Below are 15,715 nucleotides of genomic sequence, written 5' to 3' on the forward strand. Positions count from 1 at the left end.
GTGTAAGAGGGGGTCTGCGTAGGTCCAGGTACGGCAGGGTTATTAAAACTTGTAAAGGCCTCATTGGTTTTGGGGCGGCTTCCTTGGCAGTTTGGTCTGCGGTTCTATTTCCTCTGGCTGCAATTGTTTCTCCTTTCTGATGTCCTTTGCAGTGCACTATTGCAACTGCCCTTGGGAGCCAGATGACTTCTAATAAGGCTAAAATTTTTTTTTTACTTTTAATGTCCTTTCCCGCGGCAGTTGGTAACCCTCTTTCCCGGTGGATGGCACTGTGTCCCCATCGGAGGGCCTGGAGTAAGGCCAAAAGCTCAACTTTCTGTGCCATGGTTCCTTTATTCAGGGACTGCACCCAAATGGTGCAGTCCAGGGTGACTACCGCTGCTCTGCATATCGGATGCCATCCTGAACATAATTGCTCCCAACCGTGAACAGTACCTTGTCTGGTGATGATAGCGGGACATCTGTCAGGTCTGGGCGAGCTGTTCGTACTGCGTCTGTTACTCCTGTGCAGTCATGAATGGGTTCCTCTGGATTATTATCTGGAAGCAGGCTGGCAGGGTTGATGGCCAGTGTCTTATGGAACCGGACACAGGGCTGGTCTAGGAGAAGAGCTTGGCACTGGGTGATCCTGGTGTTTGATATCTATCTCTTTGGAGCACCTCGAAGGATGGCCTCCACACCATGGGGTGTTGTCAGGGCTAGTTCCTGGCCCAGAGTTTATTTATCTGCCTCCTTCACCAACAATGCTGTGGTGGCCACTGCCCAGAGGCACGCTGGCTACCCTGCTACCACGGGGTCTAGCCTCTTAGACAGATTAGCAACAGGTCTCTTCCAGGGACCTAGAGTCTGAATGAGAACCCCTTTGGCAATGCCTCTTACCTCACTCACGTGGAGGTGGAAGGGCTTCGTGACGTCTGGTAAGGCTAGGGCAGGTGCTGAGATGAGAGCCTTCTTTAGCTCCTCAAAGGCCCATTGTTCTACTTCGGTCTAGTTCAGCAGCTGCATTCCCCCAGTACTTGAGTCTAGAGGTTTAGCAATCTTTATGAGCCCCGGTATCCACAGGTGGCAGTATCCAACTGCCTCTAAGAATTCCCGCTCCGTCCCCCTCAAAGGATATGGTGGCAGTCCAAACAGTTTCTGTAGGAGGTCACATCTACACAGTGGGTACGGGCATTCTGGCATGACCAGAAATGAATGCGTTACCGTGTCCTTCCGAGGTCTACAGTCCTTTTTGATGTCCAAGGAAAACAGGCAATTTGTCCGGTGGCTCCCTGGACTGATGTCTTTTTAGGGGTCACGGGTCCCATTGGCTCTGTCAAGACTGAATAGGCTGCCCCAGTGTCCACCAGGAAACTAACAGGTTTGCCTTTCACTTGTAAGGTTACCCTGGGCTCCTGGGGGCTCAATGGAAAGGAGCCCCAGTCTTGTCAGTTCTCTTCCTCTAAGTTAAAGACCCTTGGAGTCTGAGTCTCCCCTTTTGCTTCTCTAGGTAATCTGCCAGGACATTTTTTCTTGCAGTGCCCCCACTTCCTACAGTAGGCATATTAATTCCTTCCTATTTGCTGCTGGCTTTTTTTTTTCTTTTTAATATTTTTCTGTTTTTTTTTTATTATATATATAAATTTTTATAAATTTTATAATTTTAAATTAGTCTTTAAATTTTCTTCTATGTCCTTCAAAAATGCATAACTATGCTTCAAATCTTTTATTATTTTAAAATATTTAGAGAAAGGCAGAGGGAGGAGGGAGCAGGCCCATTACCCTGTTCCCAGGCCTCCAGCTGCTTGAAATCCAAAAATGCTATATTTTTCCTATAGATAAGGATCTCAGATTCTGATAAGCCTGAAAAGGGGAATTACTAGCTGTGCCTTCTTTAAGCCCCCTAATAGAATATGCCTTTAAGCCCCCTAACAGAACACGGTGAAAAGTGTCCAAGGAGTCGTCAGGGGTTCTTGGGTCTCATTGGGGCGCAGGGGGTCACAAGGGAATTTCCCTTTTTTATCGCTGCCTCCAGCAGCTACTCAAAACAACCCCTGGAGGGGATGGACACCGGGTGGGCGGAGGCAGGGAGCGCGGCGAGGGTTCCAGGTGGTGAAGGAAGGCTCCCACCGGGGCGTTTTCATCTGGCAGTCCACTCTCTGTTCCCACTGGGAAAAGCGCTTATCTTCTGCCAATGAAGGTGGCATGGGGCGGGGGGGGGGGGGGCCAGTGACCCTTACACTGCAATCAGACTCCCTGACCTTTCTGAAAAGCCCCTCTGTTTGAGTGTGTTTCTATTAAAATTACTGATTTTAAAACTATAATTTAAGAGTTGATATAAATACATAAGGACCAATTGGTCTACAAAATATTTTCCTTTTTTTAAAAAAAGATTTTATAATGTGCTGTAATTATTAATCACATTAAAGTTAAATGGCCAATTGAGACAAACACTTCTGAGACCGTTTCTCTACCACTGATTAAGACTGGGTGGCAGCAGGTATCAGAAATAAGATTCATTTAGTTTTTGAGCTTGCTGGGCAGACTTGGTGACTTTGCCAGCTCAAGCTTTCTTTTTATAAATAGTTAACTTTAAAATTTGGTCTCTGCTTTTAATCTCTTGGACCACAATTGTTATAACTTTATACCTTCAAATGAATAAACATAGACAGAAATGTTGTTAGGTGGGCCGATTCTCCCCTCTGACGGAGAGAAAACACCCCTGGGGAAAAAAGAATCCCAGTGGCCACTTGGGGGGGTTGCTACCCGTCAGAGCACTTAGCCTTAAATAAATTAAATGTTTTTGTTTTTTTATAGATTTTTATATATGAACAAATAATTATAACCAGGCAGACAACAAAATATCAAACAAATATCTGTCCTTATATTATTTCAGTAAATAAGTATTCTTACATTCTTGGGATCTAAGTAGATAACAGGAATACTGCCTCTAAGTCCCCTGATGGGGGCCTCCCTTTCCTACCGTCGCTTTTCTGGCTTCTGCCATAGGCCAGTTGGCGGGACCAGTGTGTTGAAGGAAAAGTCATCCTGCAGTCCGGCTCGGGGAGGGACAGGTTACACATAGAGCGTTATTTCAGGAGAGGCAAAACCTTGATAAAAGCTCAGTAATCCAATTATACAGTCAAAGGTTAAACAGGAAGGGAAGAACCACTCAATGTCCTCTGAGAGGATTTTAACAAACTGATAACAAACTGACAAAATCTTGACAAATTAAAATTCAATAAATAATATATATATATAGGGCCCAATTATGACAGAAAATATAAGACAAAAAGACAAAACAAACAGTCCTGATACCAACATGACAAAATATAAAACAAACACCTGTTGAGAGGGAGAGCCTCTAGCCCCTTCTGGGGGGTCCCTCTCTCCTCTCGCAGAAGGAGATTTCTTGTGAGCTGAAAGCCTGGATGGCCTCCTGAAAGAAAAGGTTTTTAATCCAGTTACAGATGCTATTAGAATCAAAATGAGAGAGGAAGGGAAAGATCAGGTTGTGTCCTCTATGAGGATCCTAATAACTGAAAACAGTAAGTTAAACAAATGGTTAACGGGGTCTATAAAGAGTTAATAGTAACTTCAGCTTTAGTTTCACGTTGGACTATGATGTCACAGGCAGGGACAGGACCTTGAAAATCTCTTCGCCCTGTGAAGCCCTTAGCTGGGAGTCTCCCAGCACCAAAAGAGATAAGGAAGCTGTAAATAAAAGTTCTTTTGTTCTTTGAAATGTTATAAATGGATACTTTTAAATTAATCTTAGGACTTTAAAATTTAATTTAATACAGTAAATTCACAAATCAGAGCAAACTGAAACCTTCATTTATACAAACAGAGGAATTTTTATCATCTAAGTAGGCTGATTCCCTCTCTGACGGAGAACAAAGGACTCTGAGAAAAAGGTGTCTCAGCAGCTGCTAAAGACCTTTGTATTCCGCCACAGCAGGTCCGCCCCATTTTTAAATAAATTAAACAACAGAAGGAGATAATAAATACTTTCACATTTATATTTATATACTAAACAGTCTGAGTTTTTGACTCCTATTAGATATTTACCAGAGTTTAAACAGTCACCTGATTAATTTGCCTGAGGAAGCTCTATGGCCTCCGGGTGGGGGGGGGGGATTAAGCTCCCCTTTCCACTCACTTGGAGTGGACTGAGTCTATCCCATAACGTCCGTCCAGTAATTCCACAGAAGTCCACAGAAAGACACAGAAACCAAACAGACAAAGACACCCGGGAACAGCTGGACGATGGCCCTGCGCCAACCAGCGGGAGCGACCCGCTTCGTCCCAGAGGTTTGAGGGGAAGCCACTCCCCTCCAGACGGGGGTTTTTACGCCCTTCCAGATGGAGAATCAGAGCGTCCTCTGACCCTCCTACCCAAGATCCACCTGTGCGTCCACTTAGACCGTTTTTGGGCACTTCAGACTTGGCTTCAGAAGCGAGCTCGCACAGAACAGACAATACAGACACTTACCGCGGTCAGTCAGCAGTCAGACTCTTCGAATCGGGTCCCTCGTGGGTATTGGGGAACCCCGGGCGAGCCCCCAAATGCTATGCCCAGAGTTCAGGGTCCCCAATAATCAACCACCAGGGAGCCTTTTCTCCGATGCAAAAGCAAAGAGTCTTTATTCAAACCCGGGTTTGGCTCCCAGCCTCCTCCTGACGCAGCAGTGGGGCAAGAGAGCGAACCCCGGGGGAGGGGTAGTTTATAAAGGGTTGGTCATTTGCGTGGGCTTAGGGAAGTGACGTGGGTTACAGAAATTGCTTAATTTGGACTGAGTCTACTTCTCTACACTCCTATTGGCAGGTTTATGCAACTGTTACATTCTCGCGGTTTTTTAAGAAAAAGGAGTCATATACATAGTTACACAGGATGGAGGGTACAGTACATTTTGTGCTGGCCTGCTCTGCCCTTTCAGCCCCCAGTCCCCTGTCAACAGCTCCGCTCCTGCTGCCCTGCTCCCACACTAGCCCCACTAGTACCCTCTGACAAGTGTTGAGCGATTGGGGCTGTTACCAGCAGCGGGTGCGAGCGAAGCCGGTACTGGCAGTGGGTGTGAGTGGCAGCTGCTCTCCTGATTGCCCCTCAGCAGCACAGGGAGTTGGAGAAGCCCTCAGGGGTGATTGGGACTGGCAGTGGGTGTAAGCGGCAGGATCAGTGCCAGCAGCAGGTTCGAGTGCCTGGGCAGGACTGCAGTGCATGGGAGCAAAGAATTTTCAGTAACCACCAGAGGCTTGCCACGATGACAGCGACCGGCACCTGGCCTTTGTCTGGTGCCCCCGCTCACATGCTCCACCATCCTGCCGTGGCCAACACCTGCCATGTTCCGCACTCTGCTGCCTGCTGCCAATGCCTGCCATGTTTTGCACAAGACCGCTGGTGGTCAGCACATGTCATAGCAACCGGTTTTTCAGTTGTTCTGTTCCGCCATTGCATATTAGCTTTTTATTATATAGGATTCTTGTCTGATCACTGTGGCTAGCCCTTTCAGTACTATGTTGAACAGAAGTAGTGAAAGAGGGCATCCCTGTCTTCCTGTTCTTAGGGAAAATGGTTTTAAATTTTTGCCTTTGAGTATGATATTGGCTGTAAGTTTGTCATATACACCGACTGGCCAGATTATTATGATCTCTGGATGCATAATAATCTGGCCACTCTGTGTGTGTATATGTGTGTGTGTGTGTGTGTGTATATGTGTACGAATTGGTGCATGGTGCATGGGTGGGGTCCGACCAGCCTGGCCAGGGGGAGGAGCCATGGCGGTTAGCCAGCCTGCCTGCTGGTAGAACTGGTCGAGGGGACAATTTGCATATTAGCCTTTTATTATATAGGATATACACTGAGTGGCCAGATTATTATGCGCTCAGACATCATAATAATCTGGCCACTCATTGTATGGCTTTTTATTATGTTGAGGTATGATCTCTCTATCCCTTCTTTACTGAAAGGTTTTATCAAAAAGTGTGTTGGATTTTGTCATGCTTTTTCTGCATTGATTGAAATGATCATGTGATTTTTTGTGTTGTAGTCTGTTAATGTGCTGTATCACATGTATTGATTTGCAGATATTGTACCATCCTTGAATTCCAAGAATAAATGCCATTTGGTTATGATATATGGTCTTTTTAATGTATTGCTGGATCTCATTTGCTAAAATTATGTTGAGGTTTTAGGGTCTATATTCATCAGCCGTAATTCTTTTTCTTTGTAGTGTCTTTATTAGGATTTGTAGAAAGTGTTCCTTTCCCTTGGATGTTTGGAATAGTTGAGGAGAGTAGGTGTTAGTTTTTCTTTGAATGTTTGGTGAAACTCCCCTATGAAGCCATCTGGACCAGGGCTTTTGTTTGCTAGAAGTTTTTTAATTAGTGCTTCAATTTCATCAGTAATTATCGGCTTACTCAGGTTTTCTGATTTTTCCTGATTGAGTTTTGGAAGGTTGTATTTTTCTTACTTGTCCATAGTCTGACAAAGTTTTTGCTTAAGACAGTTCTTCAAAAAATGATTCCAGTTTGGGAAATCGTAGCATAAAATTGAAATGGTGGTTAATGCCCATGTACATTTTCAATGTGATTGTAGTATGTTAATATTTTTTGGTTTCCTTCCTTTTTGTCTTTAAAAATAAGGATAGAAGAACCTTTATATTTCAGTTTTCAGAAGAGCTGATGACATTGGAGGAAAACTGGTCATTAGACTTGTCTGGACCACTTTCTCTTTCTTCTTACCTTCTTCAATTTACGCACTTCCCTCCCCTGTGTGGAATCAGGGAGGAAAGCAGTAGGGGGAGATTAGAGCTTTGTCTTATAGTCTAGCTAGGTCCGTTTCTCCTTTAACTAAAGAGTTTAAGCCTCAAGCTTGAAAGGAAATTTCTTAAATAAAACCACCTCTTGTTTTTCCAGTATTTGGGTGGAACTATCATGTTAAAAACCTATGTGTGCAAAGCCTCTTGTAAGTAGTGTCTTGGTTTATGCCAGCATACTCAAGGATATGAGGAATTGCTGAAAGAAGCAAGAAACTCTGAAAGGATTGTTATTACTGATTCCAGAGTAAACCATCCTGAAGAGCAGTAATTCAGCGAAACTTGGTTGAAAACCTTCTCTCCATATATGAAAACAGTATCGCCCAATGTCATCTCATTGCTTTAATTGTGAAAAAAGAAAAACAAGAACCTCCTTGTGTGTTGGGTGCTGGGAATACTACAGTGGACCAACCCAAGCCCTTTCTTCATGGAGCTTCTAGTGGGGAAGTCAGCAGTCAGCTAGCCATAACCAAGACCTCTGATGGGGTAGATATTAGTAGGGGCAGTGGCCACCCAAGAGTGAATGTGATAGGTATTTGGCAGAGACCTGGGTGAGTAGGGAATAAAAATAACATAATACAATAAGGGAAACCAACTGAGTTGATAGGTGTTCTGCCTCAGAGATAGAATGAAAATTATAACAATAGTTTTTAAAATTATTCTTAAGTTGTGTTTACAATGATCATTGAAAAATTCTCTTATAGTCATCATTTCCCCTCTTCATCTGGATACAAAGGGAAGTGAAAAAGGCCAAAACTTGATATCTTTGAGGTGTCTAGTGGAAATACTAATTAGTTGGCTACAAAGTACAGTCATGTGCCATTTAACAGCAGGAATATATTCTGAGAAATGTGTCCTTCAGGGATTCATTTTTGTGCAAACACCAGAGTGCAATTATGTAAATGTAGATGGTACAGCCTCCTGTACATCCAGGTAGTCTATTGCCCCTCAGGTACAAGCACATACAGAATGTTAGTGTACAAAACAAGATTAAATCAAGCACTAGAGAAAATTATGCCATTGAGAGACGTAATAAACATGAGGTATATGAGGGTGCTGCACGTATAACATGGGATGCCATTTCACAGCACATTTTTCTTTATCATTAGAAAAAAATAACTATAAAAAATGATTAAAAGTGTAGTGTAGTAAATACATAAACCAGTGACATGGTCCTTTATTATCATTACTAGAGGCCCGGTGCACGAAATTCGTGCACGGGGGTGGGGTGTCCCTCAGCCCAGCCTGCACTCTCGCCAATCTGGGACCCCTCAAGGGGTGTCCGACTGCCCGTTTAGGCCCGATCCTGGTGGGATTGATGTCCGACTGCCCACCAGGATCGGGCCTAAACGGGCAGTCGGACATCCCTCTCACAATCCAGGATTGCTGGCTCCAAACTGCTTGCCTGCCTGCCTGCCTTCCTGATTGCCCCTAACTACTTCTGCCTGCCAGCCTGATGACCCCCTAACCACTCTCCTGCCAGCCTGATCAATGCCTAACTGTTCCCCTGCCAGCCCAGTCATCCCCAACTGCCTTCCCCTGACAGCCCGGTCACCCCCAAATGCTCTCCCCTCCATATTACCTCTTTAGTAGATAGGGTTTTTTTCTTTAACATATTGGACAGTGTACCTGCCGTGGTCTTCACAAACCAGTAAAAATGTAAACCCAAACTAAAAGTGTCATAAAATAAACTTAAACAGGAATTTCATGAAAGGTGATATGATGTGGTTGTTTCTTCCTTAGAAAGGTGATATGATGTGGTTGTTTCTTCCTTTTTTCTTTCTTTTTCTTGATGTTTCAACTTTTGTCCTTTCTTTCTTTTTTCCTTTTATTCCTTTTCTGTCCTCTCTTTATCTTAACTTTTCCGTTGGTAGAATTGTCAGTACTTGAATCTGTCTTGCTTCCAAAAGACAAAGAAGAGGTAAACACACAGTCATCTGAAGAAAAAGATGATCTATGATGGGATTGGTGGTGTTTCTGGTTTTGCTCTTTTCCCGGTTTGATTGTCATTTCTGCCGGCCCCGGCATCTTCAGGACTTGTGCGTGGGCACTTCTTATTCATGTCTACAAAACCTCCCTGCCTTGGTGAAAACTGTAGGGGAAAAGGCCTTCCTGGGTGGGCTCAAGCCCTGCCCAAGGTGCTGAGGAACCAGGGTGGGTAGCACTCTGCACTGCCGACCTCGGGGTACTCTCCAGTAATGTAACTGCAATGTCCAGGTTTGCCTTCAGAAATTAGTTGTAAGTTACTTCCCATGTGAAACCCTACCTCAGACATTTCCATGTGGTTCCTAAAGATTTTAAACAAAACCCATTTACCTCCCTAACCTGGTCAGAAGTTTCTACCCAATGGGAGAGGTTTGCTGGGCAGCATCGCCCAGATATCAACGCCCATCTGGAATCACTCTGCTGGCGGCAAGGGAAGTTCCAAGACTATAGTGTATGTGGGGGAATCACTCCATGGGGGTGCAGCCTGACACCCCAGGCTGCCTCTTGGAAGGAATAGCTCTGGGGGGCACGGCTGCCTCCCAGGCCTACACCCCCCAGCTGCAGATGGGAGCTGATCTCAGAGGGGGCAGAGGTGTATAGGCAGCTCCTGGGTCTCCCAGGCCCACAGCCCAGGCTGGGACAGGCAGCAAATGGCTCCTGCCCTGCACGGGCCACTGTGGGCAGCTGATCACGACGGCCTTGCGCAGTCGCCTCCCAGACCCACAGGCCGGGCCTCGGCAGGCAGCTGATTGTGCATGCCTTGCACGGGCGCCTCCCAGACCCACGGCCCAGGCATCTGTGGGCAGCTGATCTCACCGGCCCAGTACTGGCACCTCCCAGACCCACGGCCTGGGTTAGGGCGGCAGCTGATTGCCCCGGCTGTGCTCGGGCGCCTCCCAGACCCACGGCCCGGGTCCCGGAGGGCAGCTGATGGAGGCGGCCCTGCGCGGGCGCCTCCCAGACCCACGGCCCGGGTCCGGGCAGGCTGCTGATGGAGGTGGCCTTGCGCGGGCGTCTCCCAGACCCACGCCCGGGTCGGGCAGGCAGCTGATCAGCTGATTGAGGAGGCCGTGCGCAGGCGCCTCCCAGACCCAAGGCCCGGGTCCCGGAGGGCAGCTGATGGAGGCGGCCCTGCGCGGGCGCCTCCCAGACCCATGGCCAGGTTCAGGGCTAGGAGAGGATCTGGCCAGATGGCAAAGCCGCCTCCTAGGCCAACAGGCTGGGCTGCTCGCTGCCTGCTCTCAGCGGCAGCCTTCCCTGGGACTGGGGGACTCCTGCGGGCCTGAGACGACTGGGCGCCGCCATCTTGTGTCTATGGGCGCCGCCATTTTGTCGCGGAGTGATGGTTAATTTGCATATTACTCTATTATTAGATAGGACTAGAGGCCCAGTGCACGATATTCGTGCACAGGGTATGTATGTGCCCCTCAGCCCAGCCTGCACCCTCTCCATTTGGGACCCCACGAGGATCGGACCTAAACGGGCAGTCAGACATCCCTCTTACAATCCAGGACTGCTGGCTCTCAACCACTAGCCTTCCTGCCTGATTGCCCCCTAACCACTCCCTGCCAGGCTGATTGATGCCTAACTGCTCCCCTGCCAGGCCGATTGCCCCTAACTGCCCTCCCCTGCAGGCCTAGTCACCCCTACTGCCTTCCCCTGCAGGGCTGGTCGCTCTCAACTGCCCTCCTCTGAGGCCTGGTCCCCCCAACTGCCCTCCCCTGCAGGGCTGTTCGCCCCCAACGGACCTCCCCTGCAGGGATGGTCCCCCCCATGTGCCCTCCCCTGCTGGACTGGTTCCCCCAACTGCCCTCCCATGCAGGGCTAGTTCCCCCCAACTGCCCTCCCCTGCAGGCCTGATTTCCCCCAACTGCCCTCCCCTGCAGGGCTGGTCCACCCCAACTGTCCTTCCCTGTAGGCCTGGTTTCCCCAACTGCCCTCCCCTGCAGGGCTGGTCCCCCCAACTGTCCTCCCCTGCTGGCCTGATCACCTCTGACTGCCTTTGCTTCAGCCCTGCCACCATGGCTTTCTCTGGAAGGATGTCCAGAAGGTCTCTGGTTTAATTAGCATATTATCCTTTTATTAGTATAGACTAGGGGCCCAGTGCATGAAATTCATGCACGGGGGGTCCCCTCAGTCCAGCCTGCACCCTCTCCAATCTGGGACCCCTTGGGGATGTCTGATGGCTGGTTGCCCCCTACTGCCCCTCTCACCAGCCTAATCACCCCCAACTCCTCCCCCCTGTTGGCCTGGTCACCCCTTACTGCCCCCTTCCTGCCAGCCTGGGTGCCCCTCACTGCCCACCCCCCTGCCAGCCTAATGACCCCCAACTGCCCCCCTGCTGGCCGAGTCGCCCCTAACTGCCCCTTGCTACGGCCAGGTCACTCCAAGCTGCCCCCTCCCTGCCGGCCTGGTCACCCCTTAATGCCCCCGCCCGCCGGCCTTATCGCCCCTAACTGCCCCGCATGCTCACCTGGTTGCTCCCAACCACCCCCCCCCCTACCGCTGGCCTAGTTGCCCCTCACTGCCCACCTGCCAGCCTAGTTGCCCCCAGCTGCCCCCCTCTGCCAGCCTGGTCACCTCTTACTGCCCCCCCCACCAGCATGGTTGCCCCCAACTGCCCCCCTCTGCTGGCCTGGTCTCTCCCAAATGCCCTCCCTGCTGGCCTGGTTACTGCCCCTCCCCACCCTGCCGGCCTGGTCATCCCTCATGGCACCCCCTACAGTCTGGTTGCCCCACGCAACCTGCTGTTCAGTCATTTGGTTGTCCCTCACTAACCCCCCTGCCGGCCTGGTCATAGGCAGCCATCTTGTGAGGGTATGAGGGTTAATTTGCATATTACCTCTTTATTATATAGGATAGATATAGAAGATGGGACCACCGTCATATATGTGGTCCATTGTTGAATGAAATTTGGTTATGCAATGCACAGCAAAGATGTAGTCCTTTTTCTTCTTTATTTTTTAAAGTCAGCAACCAAACAGCATTTCTATTTCGAGGTTGCTATTCCATGTGATAAAGTGATGTCATTTAGGACTGCAAACAAGGAGGATATTGCATTTCTGCCTGTGAAAATGATCAACTCTTCCTCTGATATTTGAATTTCATGACCAGGAGTATGAGACTGAAAAGACTGTGTTCCTTCTGTCCTGTTAGTAAAATGAAATCAGTTCCTGCCAGGGACTTGGAACAGGGCAGAGCAAAAACTTTCAAAGTCCTTTGGTGAATTTGTCTCTTAGCATTGCTGGGGGGGAAAGTGTAGCCTACAAAAAGTTTAGGCTCTTCTAGAGCCAGAGGAGAAAGGCAAGCATAATCATCTGTGCAATTGACATTGAGTTAAACCTGTGACAAGTGAGGACTTTTGCTTTGAGTTACAGGGAATAGACAAAGCCTGGAACAATAGATGTAGGACAGACAGATATATGTGGTTGTGACAAGGCAGGTACAAAGTACTGTAAATATGGTGGTGGAGATGTGTCACTTTAGGAATACTGTTTTCCTTAGTAGTTGTATCAGTCTTGTATTCCTGCCAGAAGAGTACTAGGGTTCCTTCTTATCCACAACCTCACCAGCACTAATGGTAGCTATTCTGGCTGGTGTGCAGTGGCACCTCATTGTCATTTTAATTTGCATCTCTCCAGTAATTAGTGATATTAAACATATTTTTCTGTCTCATGGCCATTTGTATGTTGTCTTTGGAGAAGTATCTATTTAGATCCTCTGCCCATTTTTAATGGGGTTGTTTGTCTTTCTTTTGGTGGATTGTATGAGTACTTCATGTGTTTTGGAAATTAATCCCTTATCGTATGTATTATTGGCAAATATGTTCTCCAATATAGTGGGTTTCCTTTTCATTTTGATGTTGATTTTTTATGCTTTGCAGAAGCTTTTTAGTTCAATGTAGTCCCATTTGTTTATTTTTTCCTTTGTTTCTTTTGCCTAAGGCATCATACCAATGAAAATTCGTTTCTCTGAGATGCCTGATATTTTGCTGCCATTTGTTTTCTTCTCAGATTTTTATGCTTTCATGACTTTTATTTAAGTCTTTTATCCATTTTGAGTTTATTTTTGTGTATGGTGTAAGTTGGTGGTCTAGTTTCATTTTTTTGCGTGTTTCTGTCCAATTATTCCAACACCATTTATTGAAGAGACTGACTTGACTTCATTGTACGCTCTTGCCTCCTTTGTCAAGTATTAATTGAACATAATGGCTTGGATTTTCTATTCTGTTCCATTGATCTATATGCCTGTTCTTGTGCCCGTACCAGGCTGTTTTGATTACAGTGGCTTTATAATATAGCTTGATATACCCAATATTATGATTCCTTCAACTTTGTTCTTGTTTCTCAAGGATGTTGTGGCTAGGGGACCATTCCCCGCTCCCTAGGTGGGAATTCGTTCTATGGTACTCTTTCCCCTCCCCATGTGGGAGTCTGTACTTGTTCTTTAATAAATCTCCACCTTTGCTATTCAAAAAGAAGAAGAAGGAGGAGGATGAGGAGAGGGAGGGGGAGGGGAGGGGGAGGGGGAATAATAATAATAATAATGTTGTGGCTATTCGGGGTCTTTTTCGGTACCATATAGGTTTTTTTTTGTATATTTCTAGATCTGTGAAATATGCAATTGGCGTTTTAATAGACATTGCATTGAATGTAAGGATTGCTTTGGATAGTAGGCACATTTTAATGATATTCTATCAGTCCATGAACACAGGCATATAACTGGGTGCTTGCTCAGGGGTGGGGTTGTGTAGGAGAGGTAGGAGGAAGGGAGTATTAGGTTGGGAGAGATTGAAAGCAAAGCACAGAGCAAGGGAGGCACAGCTGTATTCAGGTAGCATAAGTCGAGTCTGTTGCTGGAGGTACAGTGTTCCCAGTGAAGAAGTAGTGTACTATTTCAAGTCAGTCCGGAAAGAAGGTCTGGGCACCACTAGAGCAAAGACAGCAACAGAAATCCAGGTATTCTCTTCAGGAAATGACAGGCACTGATGAAGGTGGATTGCTTGAAGGCAGAGACTGATGTCAGGGAGAGCACACTGACTAGGTTATTTTAGCCGCAGCTGTCTAGGTAAATGGTGAGAAGGACTCTAATTGCAGCAAGGTAGGGAGTTAGAGCCTGTAAGCCCTGGTGGCTAAGTGAATGTAGTATAGAAAGGCATGATTAAAAGAACAGGAATGGTAACTTCAGGTATGAAGTTGATGCTGTGGGATTTCCAAGTGTTGATGGCAGGGAACTAGCCACAAACATGGATGAGGCTGGGGGAGAGATCAGTGCTAGAGAAAAAGGTGTGGGAATGATCAGGGCAGAGCTAATAGCTAAAACTCCAGGAAGGGATCAGCCCAAGTGAGAAATGGTGAGATGACTAGGGGGGTTCAGGAGTGGGGTGCTGGTTTTGTACTATTTTTGTACTGTTCTGGGCGGGAGAGGCTTGATTGCCTTTGTGGGACTTAGGGGAAGAGTTATACAACTGCTGTGGTAATAAATACAGACTAATGTTTAAGTTAGAATACTAAATAGGGAGCTACAACTTAGTGTAGAGCCAGAAAAGCAAGGCTTGCGAAAGGCAGAGGAGGGAGGAAGGGGTGAGGAGAATAAGGAAATGTTATGTGGGTGGGGAGGACAGTTGAGGTTGTTCCTGGCAAGGGTGACTTGTTTTCATCTAAGCAAAGTAAAAGGCGGGTGCTGTGCCAGGTGTGATGCTGGAGGCTGCAAGACGGTGAAACTAGATCAGCAAGCCAACACAGTCAACTGAGAGTTGAGCAATCTCCCTGGGTCTCTGCTCTTTATTTTCTGCCCCTTTAGGTGCAGATGAGAAAGAAGTTAGAGAAGAGAGTGAAGAAGAAAGAATATGGAACCTGCTGAAAGAACAAAAGCAGAGAGAAGAAAGAAGGCAGAAAGCTTTAGAAAGGGAATGGAGAAAACCAGAAAAACTAGATCAAGAAAGGGTAATAATTATGAGTATAGCTCAGTTCTCCATGCTAGTAGGTAATTTTTAAAAAGCCTGCTGAAGGCATCCTGATATTCTCCTATGCGTAAGCCCACTGAGAAGGGCTGTGCATGTGTATCTTAGGAGTCTCATAGGAAAGGGGAGCTTTGCAAGTCTGTGGGCATGCGTTCTCATGTTCCTGAAAACATACCCAGAAAGGAGATGGACTCTGCTTTGCTGTAGATCTTCCCAGTGTAAGGGGTTTCCAGGTCAGCTGGCTAGGACCAGAGGAAACCCAGAGAGGTGGCTGCCAGTTCATGGTGGCTTCTTCAGGCTGCCCAGCCCTCTTCCTTCCTCATTGTCTTTGACTTTCTATGTGCTGATTCTGGTCCCAGGCAGATGGATTACTCTGCTACTTCTCATGCCTGCTGGACCTTACGTAGGTTAATCTTCCATATCATGTTCCTTGAATGCCTGGCTCATTTGATCTAGAGAACAGACACTTTAGGCGAAATAATCCCATCCTTCATTACATGACATATTTGTCCCCCTTTGATAGTAGCAATGAATGAAACATTTTTCTGGCATGCACATTTTACATAAAGAAACAGTTACAGTAATATGTGTTTTTAAAATGTATATGTGTATCTCCTATTTTGTTGGTCATCTATTTACAGCAGATGATTGAAGATTCTTTCAAGACTGAAATGGAGAAAGAATTAGAAGTGAGTGCTCAGGAAATGAAAGACAAATCTGTTTGTGGTGAATATGCTTTGAAGAAATACATGCATATCACCCAGAAGGATCAAGACCTGAAGAAGGTGGATAAGGTGCTGATGCTATGGACCAGTGGTCTGTGTATGGGGGCATGAGGGTTTCTTATGGTTTGTTAGAAAACCTTGGGACAGGAGTTGGAGACAAAAAGGTAATAGCAGAGGAAATCCAAAATTCAAATGGAGCCTCGAGTTGTATGTATACTTCACTTTTGACAAAATTTTATCTCCTT

General features: G+C 46.7%; 1 protein-coding gene across 1 annotated transcript in view; it reads left to right on the plus strand.

Annotated features, from left to right (window-relative positions):
• Window positions 1-15,715, plus strand: part of LOC307096501 (centriole and centriolar satellite protein OFD1-like) — a gene marked incomplete at both ends in the record, with an annotated part of 74,162 nt that overhangs the window by 56,427 nt on the left and 2,020 nt on the right. Inside the window, 2 exon segments of the mRNA XM_079766165.1 lie at window positions 14,586-14,728; window positions 15,387-15,539. Of these exon segments, the coding sequence (XP_079622291.1) occupies window positions 14,586-14,728; window positions 15,387-15,539 (296 nt within the window).

This window comes from Cnephaeus nilssonii (assembly GCF_951640355.1).
Source record: "Cnephaeus nilssonii genome assembly, chromosome: Y".
Lineage (NCBI taxonomy): Eukaryota > Metazoa > Chordata > Mammalia > Chiroptera > Vespertilionidae > Cnephaeus > Cnephaeus nilssonii.